General features: G+C 40.9%; 1 protein-coding gene across 2 annotated transcripts in view; it reads right to left on the reverse strand.

Annotated features, from left to right (window-relative positions):
* Window positions 1–126: 126 nt before the first annotated feature.
* The window catches only part of ATF1 (activating transcription factor 1), a 63,352-nt gene continuing 47,515 nt past the window's right edge, over window positions 127–15,963 (reverse strand). For both annotated transcript variants that reach the window (XM_017891757.1, XM_017891756.1), the window contains 4 exons: window positions 11,141–11,271; window positions 6,235–6,417; window positions 5,987–6,146; window positions 127–766 (listed from right to left, as the gene is read on the reverse strand). In XM_017891757.1, the coding sequence (XP_017747246.1) occupies window positions 652–766; window positions 5,987–6,146; window positions 6,235–6,417; window positions 11,141–11,271 (589 nt within the window). In that variant the 3' untranslated portion in view covers window positions 127–651. The remainder of the gene's footprint in view (window positions 767–5,986; window positions 6,147–6,234; window positions 6,418–11,140; window positions 11,272–15,963) is intronic.

The following is a 15,963-nucleotide window of genomic DNA, read 5'->3' on the forward strand; positions in this document are numbered from 1 at the left end:
CTCCATTCATGTACCTTAGATGCCTTTTAGGATAAGATCTTAAAATAACCCACTCTCAAAATCCATTCAAGTCCAATAAACAAACTTTAAAAAACCCACTTAAAAGACTTGACACTAGAAAAGTACACATAATCAGAACACATACTTTATATATTTAGTAATGTACTAGGTTTTCTCTTACCTTTGTAATTTAGAATTTATTGGCAGAAACACACACACACACACACATATAACTAAAAAAGGTAAATTTCAGCAAAGAGAAATGCAAACCTGTAGGGTAAATTGATTTACTTTTAAAAATTCAGTTTATCAAATTTCATCTTCTCTGCCATTTTGGATTGGCAACTATTGGTTATTTAGAAAATTTAGACTGCTGAAAGTTCATTTCTTGCTCCTTGAATATGTTTAATTTCTACAAAGCTTCCAGTTGTGCCCGCAGTTTCCTTGAGGTCATTTTTCACTTTCTCCTTCTGTCACTAGATATCGTGCATAAGATAGTTATCCTTGAGTTGGAAAAGCCTAAATAAAAAGCTTAACTTTTGACCTTTTAATTTATAAAACTCCACTAAGAAATCCATTTAATTTTTATGCAAGTTCACAAAAATATTTTCTTTCTTAAGAATCAAACACTTTTATTGGAATAAAGATCCTTCAAAGTTTTAACTCTTCTATTAGAGTTTTATTTTGATTTTCCAGGACTGCAACTCGGTTTTCCAGGCATTTCACATATTCTTTCTTCTTTCTGCGACATTCTCGAGCAGCTTCTCTAAATATTGAGCATTAAAAAAACATTGTTAGAAAAAACTTCACGTTCTTTAAATGGTAAATGTTCTTCAGTAATTTTCCGTGGTCACCTTTTTTTCTCTTTAAAATATCATCTACACATAGTGAACACACAGATCTTAAGTGTAGAATTCAGTCAGTTTGGCAATTGTGTGTACCTATATAACCCACACCTGTCAAGAAAACAGAACATTCCCACTGTCCTAGGAAGTCCCCTCATGCCCCTTCCTAGTCAGTCCCCTTCCAAGCAACTATTGTTTTGGTTTTTATCACCAGAGCTTAGTTGTTTTCGTGTTCTAGAACCTCATGTAGGAGCGCCATGCACGACGCTCTCTCGTAGCTGGTGTCTCTTCACTCAGCACATCTGAGGTTCATCCATGTTGCTGCGTGGGGGCTTGTTCCTTTACATTGCTGGACATATTCCACTGTATGAATATAACCACCATTTGTTTATCCAGTCTCTTGGGCTGTTTCTAGGGTTAGATGCATAGGCACGTTTTTGTGCCAGTCTTTTTGTAGACAGGTTTCATTTCTCTTGAATAAATACCAAAGAGTAAAATTATGGGTCCTCTGGTTAACTTCTGACACATTACTTCTTTTATTTAAGTTCAAATTACAAACAATGCTTGAGCAAATACTCAGTTCTATGCATGTTCTCTTAAAACATTTCTGTGAAGTCATATGTAAGTTTATATACATATAGAAACAGGAAGTATTGGCCAGGCGTGGTGGCTTATGCCTGTAATCCCAGCACTTTAGGAGGCCAAGGCAGGCAGGTCACCTGAGGTCAGGAGTTCGAGACCAGCCTGGCCAACATGGCAAAACCCCATCTCTACTAAAAATACAAAAATTAGCCACAGTGGCACATGCCTGTAATCCCAGCTACTTGGGAGGCTGACACAGGAGAATCACTTGAAGCTGAGAGGCGGAGGTTGCAGTGAGCCAAGATCGCGCCACTGCACTCCAGCCTAGGCAACAGAGCAAGACTCTGTCTCAAAAAAAAAAAAAAAAAAAGTACTATTTTAAGATTTTCATGCTATATATGTAGATACTATTTGCAACTTGCTTTTTAAGTACACATCTCTCCTTTTAAAAGCACTGTACAAAATCTATCCCCTCACAAAAATACTTTTATTTATTTATGTTTACCTTTAAGCTCTGTTGGAGTTAACAGATTTTTAAGTGGCTTCCAGTAAACATTCTTTTTCTTTTTTCTTCATTTTGAGACAGGGTCTTACTCTGTCACCCAGGCTGAGTGAAATGGCACAATCACGGCTCATTGCAACCTTGACCTCCTGGGCTCAAGATTTCCTCCCACTTCAGCCTCCCAAGTAGCTGGGACTACAGGTGCACACCACCACATCAGCTAATTTTATTTTTGTAGCGATGAGGTCTCAGTATGTTGCCTAGGCTGGTCTCACTCCTGGTCACGGTGTTGGGATTATGGGCGTGAGCCACCCGCTCAGCCTCCATTCTTTACATGTATTTCTACACATGTATTTCTTGCAGGATCACAAGCTATACTCACTTAAAGTCAAGAGATAGTGCCAACTTATATCCATTGAAGTACAGAGAAATGGGGGGGCGGAGGGGGGGAGGAAGGAAAAATTCCCAGAGTCAAACTAGAAAGAAAAAAGGGGAAAAACAGATATGCCAAATTGTCCTTCAGAGTATCTGTACCATTTACATTCCCACAGGCAGTACAGGAGAGTGCTTGTTATGAACATTTTAAAATGGTTGTCAGTCTAGTGGCTGACAAAAAGTGAACCTCATTGCTTTAACATTTCCCTGATTATGCATAAAGTTTGGAATAACTTCAAGTTTACAAGGCCATATTTCACAGACCAGTTTCCTTCTGTTAGGTCTCTTATTTACAGAAATAAATCTTTATATAATCTATACATCTTGTAATTATTTCTCTGTATACAAAAGTTGCAAATATATTTCCCAGTTAACAGACTTAAATTTTTAAGTTTGTTTACATTATCTTTTGTCACATACAAGTAGAAATGTGGGGCAAGTAGATACCATAAAACTCCGTATTTCCCCCAGTAATGTATGTGAGGTACCCCTTTCCTTATATGCCCAATGACAGTATTACCACTTTATAATTTTTGCCATGTGACATCTCATTTCTTATTTTTATAGTTGTAGTACATACGTATATGACCCTAAAACTGCCTATCATTTAGTTTATCTTCTAAAATTATATCATACTTTGTGTATTCTGTTGCAACTTGCTTTTTTTTCAAATTTTCTAAGATTTATTCATGTTGAAATGATTATTCATTCAGTCATTACAGATAAACATTCCATTGTATGAATACAGTCACAATTTATATACCTATTCTTTTTTTCCCCCATTTTTATGTTTAGGTTCAATATGTACCTATTCTGATCAATGAATCTTAAGGTTGTTTCCTGATTTTTTGCTGCTATGAAAATTCTTATACACACTTCCTGCAAGTTTCTCTCAGTCACACAGACTAAAACAGGTGGGTCACAGAGTATACTCAAGTCAACTGTACAAGATAAGGCCTAATTTCCAAAATGGCTGCACCAGTTTTCACTCCTATAGTAGTATCTATGAATTCTTGACCATTGTTCCAAATCCTTGCCAACTCTTGGTTAGATTTTTTAAAATTTTTGCCAATTGGGTGGGTATAAAGCATATCTAAGTATGTAGCATTAATGTGCATTTCTTTGATTACTAATAAGGTTGAGTAGTCTTTTATATGATTATTAACTACTTGTGTGTGTGGTTTTTTTTTGTTTTATTTTTGAGACAGAGTCTTGCTCTGTCGCCCAAGCTGGAGTACAATGGCGTGATCACGGCTCACTGCAACCTCTGCCTCCGGGTTCAAGTGATTCTCCTGCCTCTACCACATCTGGCTAATGTTTTAAATTTTTTTTAAGAGATGGGGTCTCCCTATGTTGCCTAGGTTGGTCTCAAACTCCTGGGCTCAAGTCATCCTCCCGCCTTGGCCTCCGAAAATGTTGGAATTACATTTGTGAGCCACTACGCCTGGCCTGTATGTTTTTTTCTATTAAAATGTTTTTGTTTATATTTATGGAGTACATGAGAAAATTTGTTACATGTATATAACGTGTACTGGTCAAGTCAGGGCATTCAGGGTGTCCATCACCTGAGTATTAATAGGTTTTTGTTAAGTATGGCCATCCTACTCTGCTATGAAACACTGAATTTATTCCTTTTATTTTACTGTGTATGGGTTTGTACCCTTTAACTCTTTTCTTCCTCCTCCTTGCCCCTCACCCTTCCCAGTCTCTGTTATCTATTTTTCCATTCTCTCTTTTTTCTTGACATAGGATCTTGCTTTGTAGCGCAGACTGAAGTGCAGTGGTGCAATCATGCTGCCTCAACCCCCTGGGCTCAAGCAATCCTCCCACCTCAGCCTCCCGAGTAGCTGGGATTTTAGACACACGCCACCATGCCTTTTTTTTTTTTTTGTAGCAATGGGTATGTTGCCCAGGCTTGTGTTGAACTCCTGGGCTCAAGTGATCCTCCCGCCTTGGCCTCCCAAAATGCTGGGATTACAGGCATAAGCCACCATGCCTGGCCCTATTTTTCCACTCTTTACTATCATGTGTTCAAATATTTTAGCTCCCACATATAAGTGAGAATGTGATATTTTTCTTTTTGTGCCTGGCTTATTTCACTTAAGATAATGACCTTCAGTTCCATCTATGTTGCTGCAAACGACGTGATTTAATTCTTTCTTATCCATTTATCCACTGATGGACACAGAGTTTGATGCTATGAGCTATTGTGTGTGAATAGTGCTGTAAGTAAACTTATGAGTACAGGTATCCCTTTGATATACTGATTTCCTTTGGGTAGATTTCTATTTTTAGTTTTTTGAGAAATCTCCATACTGGTTTTCATAGTGATTGTACTAGCTAATTTTAAATTTTTTTAGGCTGGGCACAGTGGCTCATGCCTGTAATCCCAGCACTTTGGGAGGCTGAGGCAGGTGGATGGATCACCTGAGCCCAGGTCTGAGACCAACCTAAGCAATAGGGCAAAACCCCATCTCTACCAAAAACAAAAAAAATAGCTGGGTGTGGTGGTATACACCTGTAGTCTCAGCTACCTGGGAGGTTGAGCTGGGAGGATCACTTGAGCCCAGGAGGCAGAGGTTGCAGTAAGCCAAGACTGTGTCACTGCACTCCACTGTGGGTGACAGAGTGAGACCTTGTCTTAAAAAACCCCCACAAAAACCAAATATAACTTCTCTACTTTTTGAACTTTTTTGTTAAAAATTAAGACACCAACACAAACATTAGCCTAGGCTAACTAGCCTAGGGTCAGGATCATCAATATCACTGTCTTGCACCTCCATACCGTACCCCACTGGAAGCTCTTTAGGGGCAATAACACACAGAGAACTGATATCTCCTATGATAACAATGCCTTCTTCTGGAATACCTACTGTAGGGACTGCCTGGAGGCTGTTTTACAGTTAACTTTTTTTTTTTTTTTTTTTTGAGACGGAGTCTTACTCTGTTGCCCAGGCTGGAGTATAGTGGCACAATCTCGGCTCACTGCAAGCTCCGCCTCCTGGGTTCACGCAATTCTCCTGCCTCAGCCTCCCGAGGAGCTGGGACTACAGGTGGCCACCACCATGCCCGACTAATTTTTTTGTATTTTCAGTAGAGACAGGGTTTCACTGTGTTAGCCAGGATGGTCTCGATCTCCTGACCTCATGATCTGCCCGCCTCAGCCACCCAAAGTGCTGGGATTACAGGCATGAGCCACCATGCCTGGCCTACAGTTAACTTAAAAAAAATAAAATAAAATAAGTAGAAAGCATACACACTTTAATGCTAAAATATAGTAAATTCATAAACCAGTAACATATTCACTTATTATAGTATCAAACATTATGTTCTATACATAATTGTATGTGCTACACTTTTACATGACTGGCAGCACAATAGGTTTGTTTATACCAGCGTTGCCACAAACATGTGAGTAATGTGTTGCACTATGACATTACCATAGGACTTTTTCAGCTCCATTATCATTTTATGGGACCACCATCATTCATATATGTGGTCCATCGTTTACTCAAACATTGTCATGGAGCCCATGACTGTATACAGTTCCAGTTAACATCTGGTTATGTTCTGAGATTTGTAAAAACATTACCCATTCTGGTAGTATGATTTTACTACCTACCTGTTTTTCATTAACCTTATTTCTCTTTTCAATTGGGGGTCATCTGTCTTAGTTGTCTGAGAGGTAAGAGTCACAGGAGATGTCATCACTACAGTTTGTGGCAGAGAAGTAGCTGAAGGTGTAGTTCGGATCTGATACGTTTGCATATCTCCTGATGCAGCTAGAAGGCAAACAAGAGTGAATGAGTTAGTTGGTTAAGTGTCTCTGAGAGTGTTAGGAGATTTTCTGTAGACAGAAAGCATACTTACTCTGTACAACCACCTGATTGCTGGGCACAAGTATCTGCTGTCCATCAGAGGTCTGTGCATACTGAAGAATAGTTGTACCTTGCTGAGTACTACCTGAATTTGTCATGGTTAATGTCTGAAGTCCCTGTACTCCATCTGTGCCTGGACTTGCCAACTGTAAGGCTCCATTTGGGGCAATGGCAACTTTAATCAAAGAGAGAAAACAGCTATTGTAAGGTTATACAATACACTAATTCAAAGGAGTGGCAAAAAGCCCACAAACACTATTTACTAAAACAGGTATGAATGCAGTTCTACTTGGTAACTGCTGACTACTTTAGGTGAACTACATGTAAAAGGAATAAAACAGCATTTTTTTTTTCTTTTTTTGATGGAGTCTCACTCTACTGCCCAGGCTGGAGTGCAGTGGCACAATCTCAGCTCGCTGCAACCTCTGCCTCCTGGGTTCAAGCTGTTCTTGTGCCTCAGCCTCCCAAGGAGCTGGGATTACAGGTGTGCGCCACCATGCCCAGCTAATTTTTGTATTTTTAGTGGAGACAGAGTTTCTCCATGTTGGCCAGGTTGGTCTCGAATTCCTGACCCCAGGTGATCCACCCGCCTCAGCGTCCCAAAGTGCTGGGATTACAGGCATGAGCCATTGCGCTTGGCCCCATGATAGTTAATTTTTAAGAAAAAATAAAAAGGAAACATAAACATACTTTGTAATTTTGAGTCAAAAGCATTATAAAGGTTATTACTTCAAAATATTTCTGAATAGATAATGTGCTTATGGAAAAAAATTCAATAGAATAAAAGGTTATATAATGAGAAAATAAGTCATTTTTATACTGTTTCTTAGCTCCATTGGTACCACTGTTAAACGTATTACGTTATTAAGATATTTACTTAAGTGATAGTTAAGAAATGTAATCTATTCATTTACTTCCTAGTGAAAATCACTAATAAAGATAGCAGAAAGCCATTGTGTAGAAAACACTACTTAGCTCCCCACAAACATTTGTTCACTGAATTATACCTGTGTTCATCCTTTCTCCTCAGCCCTTAAATGCCCATAAGGCATGACCAAATAGAAAACATTTTAGCATTATTCAATTCCCATATAATCTTCAGAATTGAATGCCTCATCTCTGTACTCTCTTTTTGGATTACAGTTATGTAACTTTTTTTCCTTTTACGTTTTGGCTACCACGAAGCCAAAATACATGTATATGTGTGTATTTTGATGGAAAAATATTTTTTTCACACGTTCATAATTATCCCTCCCCAACTGCCCCAATTTTAATTTATGAGTTTCAAAATATTTATTAGCTGGAGTGCAGTGGCGTGGTCCTGGTTCACCACTGCACTCTACCTCCTGGGTTCAAGCAATCCTCCCACCTCAGCCTCCCAAGTAGCTGGACCTATAGATGCACACGACCATGCTTAGCTAATTTTTAAATTTTTTATAGAGATAGGGGCTCCCTGTATTGCCCAGGCTGGTCTTGAAATCAAGTGATCCTCCCACTTTGGCCTCCCAAAGTGCAGGGATTACAGGCGTGATCCACCATAACAGGCTCAGAGATTTGCTGTGAAGTTATATTAGCAATTAGTTTCAATCTTTTTCCCTGCAACACATTATTATATATATACACACACACACACACACACACGTATTTATATAAGTATAAACATCAATAAAATTAAAGGTCCCATTATCTATCTCTATTTCACTGTCCCCCCTCCACCCCCATCCTGAGATAATTATTATTTTTGGTGCACATGTTTCCCATTATTTTCCTGTGCTTATACAGGCTTTATCAGTATCAGACTTGAATATACTTTAGCCATTATGTTCAGTGGCAAAAACCACAATTACTTTTACACCAACCTAATATATCAAAATACATACCTGTAGATGCAAATGTTTTGATATTAATATGTTAATACATATTTTCATTTTGCAACATATCTTCCTGTTCCTAACATGTGTATTTACCTGTTAATGTGCTGTATTTATTCTAAAACTGAGCTATCTGATAGGGTAGCCATTAGCCCCATGTGGCTATTTAAATTAACTAAAATTAAACAAAATTAAAATTTCAGTTTCTCCACCAGCCGTATTTCAAGCACTCAATAGTCACACACGCTTTAGTGGCTACTATTCTGGGACAATGCAGACATAAAACATTTCCATTATCATACGAAGTTCTACTGGCCCATGCTGCCCTAAATACTAGTTTGTACTACACTTATTTCAGTGATAACATGTGAACCTCCCCACTACCTCCGATCTCTGCTCCCAAGCTTCTTTCCTTGCAACCATTGCTCCCAGTTTCTTTCTTTTTCTTTCTTTTTTTCCTTTCTTTTTCTGAGATTGGTCTTGCTCTGTTGCCCAGGCTGGAGTGCAGTGGTATGATCAGGGCTCACAGTAACTTCGACCTCCCAGGCTCAAGAGATCCCATCTCAGCTTCCTGAGTAGATGGAACTAGTCACATATCATGATGCCTGGCTCTTTTTTTTTTCTCATTTTTCTGTAGAGATGCAGTCTTGCTATGTTGCCAAGGCTGGTCCTGAATGTGGCTCCAAGCAATCCTCCAGCCTCAGCCTCTTAACATACTGAGATTACAGGCATGAACCACCGGGCCTGGCCCCCAGTTTCTTAAAAGATATCCTATACATATATTCTAAATTAATTTATTCATAACAAACTTAACTGAAAGCCTACTATATGCCGGGTCCTATATGTCAAGGATGTAGTTGTGAATGAAACAAATAAGGTTCTTTCCCTTAAGGATGCTATATTCTAGTAGGGAAAATAGATCATAAATAAGCTAATCTATACTTACATACATACAGTCTATAATTAAACTAATGTGTACTAACTTAATTATATGTAAATGCTATAAAGAAAAATATAGGAGATTAAGGAAAACTAAAGGGAGGAGCCACAAGTTTGAAAAAGAGTGGTCTCTTTGTGGAGGTGACACTTAAGCAGAGCAGGGGTGTAGGATGCAAGCCATGTAAGGATCTGGGGGAAGCACATGCCAGGCATGAGCAACGACAACTCCAGAGATGCTGACGCAGAAACAAGCTCGTGTGTCTGAGGTTCAGTTAGGAAGTCTGGGGCGGTCGGAATGCCATCAAGTGGCAGGAGATGAGGTCAGAGTGGTAGGCAGATCCTAAATGTAATGCCTTGTAAGATCTGGATTTTATTCTTTTTTTTTTTTTTTTTTTTTTTTTTTTTTGAGACGGAGTCTCACTCTGTCACCCAGGCTGGAGTGCAGTGGCCGGATCTCAGCTCACTGCAAGCTCCGCCTCCCGGGTTCACGCCATTCTCCTGCCTCAGCCTCCCAGGTTGCTGGGACTACAGGCGCCGCCACCTCGCCCGGCTAGTTTTTTGTAGTTTTAGTAGAGACGGGGTTTCACCGTGTTAGCCAGGATGGTCTTGATCTCCTGACCTCGTGATCCGCCCGTCTCGGCCTCCCAAAGTGCTGGGATTACAGGCTTGAGCCACCGCGCCCGGCCGATCTGGATTTTATTCTAAGTGTGATAAAATGTCACTAGAGGACTTTGAGCAGGAATGATGTGATCTAGTTGACATCTTAAATAAATCACTTTGGCCACAGTATGGAAAACTGATTATTAGGGCAAGAATGGAAGCAAGATGACCAATGGGATGCCTACTCCAGTAATTCAGATGACAGCCTAAACTAAGCTGGTGGTGCTTGGAGATGGCAAGAGGTAGTCAGATGGGACATATATTTTGTGGCAAGACTGAATGAAACTTAAAGATTAATGTTAGGAGTTGAGCGGGAGACAACAAATAGGCAGCACAAGTAAATTCCTTAGGGTGATAGAACTCAATCTTGATTGGTGGTATTATACTATTCTACACATTTGTCAAAACTCATAGACTTAAAACTCCCCAAAGAGTGACTTTTACTGTATTTAAATCAAACAACAAATATTTTTAACGAATAGGCAGGGGCCGGGCGTGGTGGCTCACGCCTGTAATCCCAGCACTTTGGGAGGCCGAGGTGGGTGAATCACTTCAGGTCAGGAGAGTTCGAGACCAACCTGGCCAACATGGTGAAACCCCGTCTCTACTAAAAATGCAAAAATTAGCCAAGCAAAGTGGTGCACGCCTATAATCCCAGCTACTTGGGAAGCTGAGGAAGGAAAATCACTTGAACCAAGGAGGTGGAGGTTGCAGTGAGCCGAGATCATGGCACTGCACTCTAACCTGGGCAACAGAGCGAAACTCCATCTCAAAAAAAAAAAAAAAAACAAAAGCCAGGAATGTTCTGAAAAGAATTATACTAATATACAGCAATTATGTATGGAACTACATAGATATAAGAAGGAACAAAATAAGGCCGGGCACAGTGGCTCATGCCTGTAATCCCAGCACTTTGGGAGGCCAAGGTGGGTGGATCACCTGAGGTCAGAAGTTCGAGACCAGTCTAGCCAATATGGTGAAACTCCCTCTCTACTAAAAATACAAAAATTAGCCAGGCATGGTGGCACATGCCTGTAATCCCAGCTACTCCGGAGGCTGAGGCAGGAGAATCACTTGAACCCAGGAGGCAGAGGTTGCAGTGAGCCAAGATCGTGCCACTGCATCCAGCCTGGGCGACAAGAGCGAGACTCTGTCTCAAAACAAAACCGTATCTAATGATGTAGGTCTCAGTTCCCTCATACATTGATAACTGCCTATATCACAAAGTTGTTGTAAGGAGTAAATGAAATAATGCGAAACAGTACTTTGCATTATTCCTGGCTGAAAACATCCTTTAATAATCATCACTATCAAAGTATGATAATAATCATCACTATCAAAGTATGACAGTTTTTCTAACACCATGTCTTTCTACAGAAAAGTCAGGTTTTGTGTGTTTATAATGTGGAAATTGATTCCTATACATACTGTACTGTCCGCTGCTAGTCTGATAGATGGGAGTTGGAACAGACATAGAAGTGACAGCAGAAACTCCAGAATTTTCTCCGTCTCCTTTTCTGCCCCGTGTATCTTCAGAAGATAAGTCTTTCAAAATTTTTCTGTAAAAAAACAGAACTCTATTAAACATTGGTAATGTGAATGACTTCACAAAAAGAAAATTTTTTTTTTTTTGGGACAAGATCTTGCTCTGTCACCCAGGCTGGAGTACAGTGGCGCCATCACAGCTCACTGCAACCTCTGCTTCCCTGGCTTAAGAGATTCTTGTGCCCCAGCCTCCCAAGTAGCTGGGACCAAAAGCGTAAGCCACCACACCCAGCTAATTTTTGTATTTTCAGTAGACACGAGGTTTCACCATGTTGGCCAGTCTGGTCTTGAACTCCTGGCCTCAAGTGATCCACTCATCTCCTCTTCCCAAAGTGCTGGGATTAGAGGCATATGCCACCATGCCCGGCCACAAAAGAAATTTTAAACTTTTCAATCTCAGATAAAAGTTACAATAATCGGCCAGGAGTGGTGGCTCATGCCTGTAATCCCATCACTTTGGGAGGCCGAGACCAGCGGATCACAAGGTCAGGAGCTCGAAACCAGGCTGGCCAATACGGTGAAACCCTGTCTCTACTAATAATACAAAAATAAACTGGGCGTGGTGACGGGCACCTGTAATCCCAGCTACTTGGGAGACTGAGGCAGGAGGATTGCTTGAATTCAGGAGACAGAGGTTGCAGTGAGCCAAGGTCGCACCACTGCACTCCAGCCTGGGCGACAGAGTGAGAGTTCGTCAAAAAAAGAAAAAAAAAAAAAAAAAAGTTACAATAATCTACCAGACATTTAAACTATTATTCCAAAGAATCCTTTTATTTAGCACATATTATTATAATGACGTGCTCCAGGCTGATTACATATTAAAGAGTAAAGAGGGCCGGGCATGGTGGCTCCCACCTGTAATCCCAGCACTTTGGGAGGCTGAGGTGGGCAGATCACTTGAGATCAGGAGTTTGGAGACCAGCCTGGTCAACATGGTGATACCCCATCCCTACCAAAAATACAAAAATTAGCTGGACATTGTGGTGTGTGACTGTAATCCCAGCTTCTTGGGGGGCTGAGGTAGGAGAACTGCTTGAACCTGGAAGGTGGAGGTTGCAGTGAGCCAAGGTGGTGCCACTGTACTCCAGCCTGGGTGACAGAGTGAGACTCTGTCTCAAAAGAAACAAAAACAAAAAATAAAAACCCATAAAACAGTTCTCCAAACGAAGTAGGTAAGAAAAACTACTATAAAATGCAGAGTATCAATGATGAATAAAATTGCTTATTTTAACAAGAGGTAAATATGATCCCATGGATAACCCTCAGACTTGGTGAAATGGCACTAATGACAGGAATAAGGGATGGAAAAAGTATTCCTTGATAAAAAGAAAGGTCTTTCAAGACAATTGGGGATGGGCGAAGTGGCTGATGCCTGTAATCCCAGCACTGTGGGAGGCCAAGGCAGGCAGATCACCTGAGGTCTGGAGTTCAAGACCAGCCTGGCCGACATGGTAAAACCCCATCTGTACTAAAAATGCAAAAATTAGCTGGGCATAGTTGCTCACGCCTGTAATTCCAGCTACTTGGGAGGCTGAGGCAGGAGAATTGCTTTAACCCGGGAGGTGGAGGCTACAATGAGTGGAATTTGTGCCACTGCACTCCAGCCTGGGTGACAAAGTGAGACTCTGTCTCAAAAAAAAAAAAAAAAAAAAAAGACAATTGGGGGTAGAGGAAAGAGTAGGCAATATGCATTGTTTGCTTCTGAAAAAAAGACAGAAAAAAGAAATGCTTAAGAATTCTATGTTCACTGTAGAAAAATGAGAAAACTGAAATACTTATGTGAAAACAACAACAAAAAAGGAATCACAAAGGAAAAAGAGAGCCCTTAGAATGAAAAGGGCTCTTTTATCTATGCCAACTTCCCAGCTCATGGAGGAATTCCCTAACATTCCTGACAACCTCTACTTCCAGAAAAATGGCACCCACTATTTCCAAAAAGTAAACCATTCTATTATTGAATAGTTAGAACCTTTCCTTTTTTGGGTCCAAAGCTAGTTCCATCCAGTGAAACTAAATAAATTTATTGATTATTTTTTTCTTTTCTTTTGAGACAGCCTCACTCTGTTGCCCAGGCTGGAGTACAGTGGCATGATCATGGCTCACCCCACCTTGACTTCTCAGACTCAAGCGATCCTCCTGCCTCAGCCTCCCAAGCAGCTGGGATTATAGGTACATGCCATCATACCTGGCTAAATTTTTTTTTTTTTTTTTTTTTAGTAGAGATGGGGCCTATTTTGCCCAGGCTGTTCTTGAACTCCTGGGTTCAAGTGATTCTCCCACCTAGGCCTCCTAAAGTGTTGGGACTACAGGCATGAATCATAGCAAGAAATTTAAGTCTAATCCCAATTCTATATCTGTGCCCTACTTTGCAATATTTGATAACTGCTACAAGTCTTCCTTATTCTAGGCCAAATACTTTCAGTTTTTTCATGTGTTCTTCTGTAACATGTTGAAGATCCTTCTCCAGTTTGGTCTTCTTTGTGTGGACTGTTGTCCCACCAAGAGCTAATACAACTGTAGACTATATTAAGAGAAGTTCCACAGGAAGCACAATGGAGGTGTCAGTCCTATAGGACTCTGTTTTAGGCATTTCTGTAGAATAGTCACAGTGCTTCCTAAACCTGCCTATGTAATAGAATCATTCTGGAGAGGTCTGTTGAATCTAGATTCCCATCTGGTGGCCATGATTGAGTAAGTAGGTCTGGAGTAGAGCTCCAGATTCATTTAACAAACTGCCTGCATGGTTTTTTTTTCCACAAGCCACCTCTGTCCAATGCCTGCATGGTCCTACAGCCAGTCTATCATGAGACTGTGGAATGCTGCGCCCATTTATTTTTCCATTTTAAATTATGAAACACTTTCTGAGTATAAAGAAAAGTACAGGGGAAGATGCTGCATCTGGCGTTGCCATGGCTGTGCCTTGGCCTGTGCAACCTCCTGGTGGGGCAGGAAGAGGCCCTGAGCGCCATGGATCTCCTGGAGCGAAGCCGGCCCTATGTGGTGGTGCGCAGGCAAAACCTGGTGTTGATGGGAACCATTTTCAGCATCCTGCTGATGACTGTTATCCTTATGGCATTTTGGGTCTACAAGCCCAGTTGGTGTCAGTGACAGCCAAGTAAACAAGTTCTTCAATGAGTACTTGGAATAGGATAAATTGTGCTGAGCATGGGCCAATGGAGAAGCTGAAATCAGAACTTTCCTACCTGAAAATAACCTTTGGTCTGGACAGTTGGTAAATGCTAAATGATTTAGGAAAAAACAACTACTAGCAGTTCTTTTTTCTTTTGTTTGAGACAGAGTTTCACTTTTGTTGCCTAGGCTGGAGTACAGCGGTGCAATCTCAGCTCACTGCAACCTCTGCCTCCTAATTTCAAGCAAGTCTCCTGCCTCAGCCTCCTGTATTACAGGCGCGCACCACCACACCCGGCTAATTTTTGTGTTTTTGGTGAAGATAGTGTTTCACCATTTTGGTCAGGCTGGTCTTGAACTCCTGACCTCAGGTGATCTGCCCACCTGGGCCTCCCGAAGTGCTGGGATTACAGGTGTGAGTCACTGTGCCCGGCTTTTTTTTTTTTCTCAACACTGTAAAGCAAATAATTGGCCACCTAGTCTGCTTCTCAGTGTTTCTTTTTATATCTGACTATGCTTAAGAGCAAGACCTGAAAACTCCAAATTCAGTGTAAAGATGGGAGTGCTCATCAGAAAGGAAAACATGGTAATCCTGCGAATGTCTGTAAGAACCACATTGGAAATAACTAATTCATGCTTGAAAATATTAATAAGGAGACTTACTCGGTAGACATTCCCTACTTAAGAACTATTTGGTCACAGTGGGTTAAGAATCACAAAAGGTTTTTTTTTTCTTTTTTTTTGAGACAGGGTCTCACTCTGTCACCTAGGCTGGAGTACAATGGCATGATCACAGCTCACTGCAGCCTTGATCTCCTAAACTCAAGTGATCTTCCCACCTCAGCCTCCCGAGTGGCTGGGACTACAGGTGTGCACCACCACACCTGGCTAATGTTTTGTAATTTTTTGTAGAGACAAGGTCTCCCTATGTTGCCCAGGCTGTTTTCAAACTCTTGGGCTCAAGCAATCCGGCCACCTTGTCCTCCCACAGTGCTGGGATTACAGGCATGAGCCACTGTGCCTGGCCTTCCTGTACCTATTATTCTACTCTAATTCCAGTATGATCACAGAATATTCTGTGCATGATTTCTGTTCTTTTAAATTTGTTAATATTTGTTATGACCCAGAATGTGATATTTCTTGGTGGATTTTCTTCATTCTACAGCTGCTGGGTCAAGTGTTATAAAAATGTCAATTAGGCAAAGCTCACGCCTGTAATCCCAGCACTTTGGGAGGCCAAGGCAGACAGATGATAAGGACAGGAGCTCGAGACCAGCCTGGACAATATAGTGAAACCCCGTCTCTACTAAAAACAAAAAAAGTTAGCTAGGCGTGGTGGTGGGTGCCTGTAGTCCCAACTACTTTGGAGGCTGAGGCAGGAGAATTGCTTGAACCTGGAAGGCGGAGGTTGCAGTGAGCTGAGATCGCGATACTGCACTCCAGCCTGAGTGACAGAGTGAGACTCCATCTCAGGAAAAAAAAAAAAAAAAAAAGATCTTGTTGGCTTCTGATATTATCTGGCATTAGGTTCTTCTATAATCTTGCTGATTTTCTGACTACAAGTTCTTTTTTTTTTT

Source organism: Rhinopithecus bieti, unplaced genomic scaffold (genome assembly GCF_001698545.2).
Source record: "Rhinopithecus bieti isolate Rb0 unplaced genomic scaffold, ASM169854v2 scaffold_21531, whole genome shotgun sequence".
Taxonomy (NCBI): domain Eukaryota; kingdom Metazoa; phylum Chordata; class Mammalia; order Primates; family Cercopithecidae; genus Rhinopithecus; species Rhinopithecus bieti.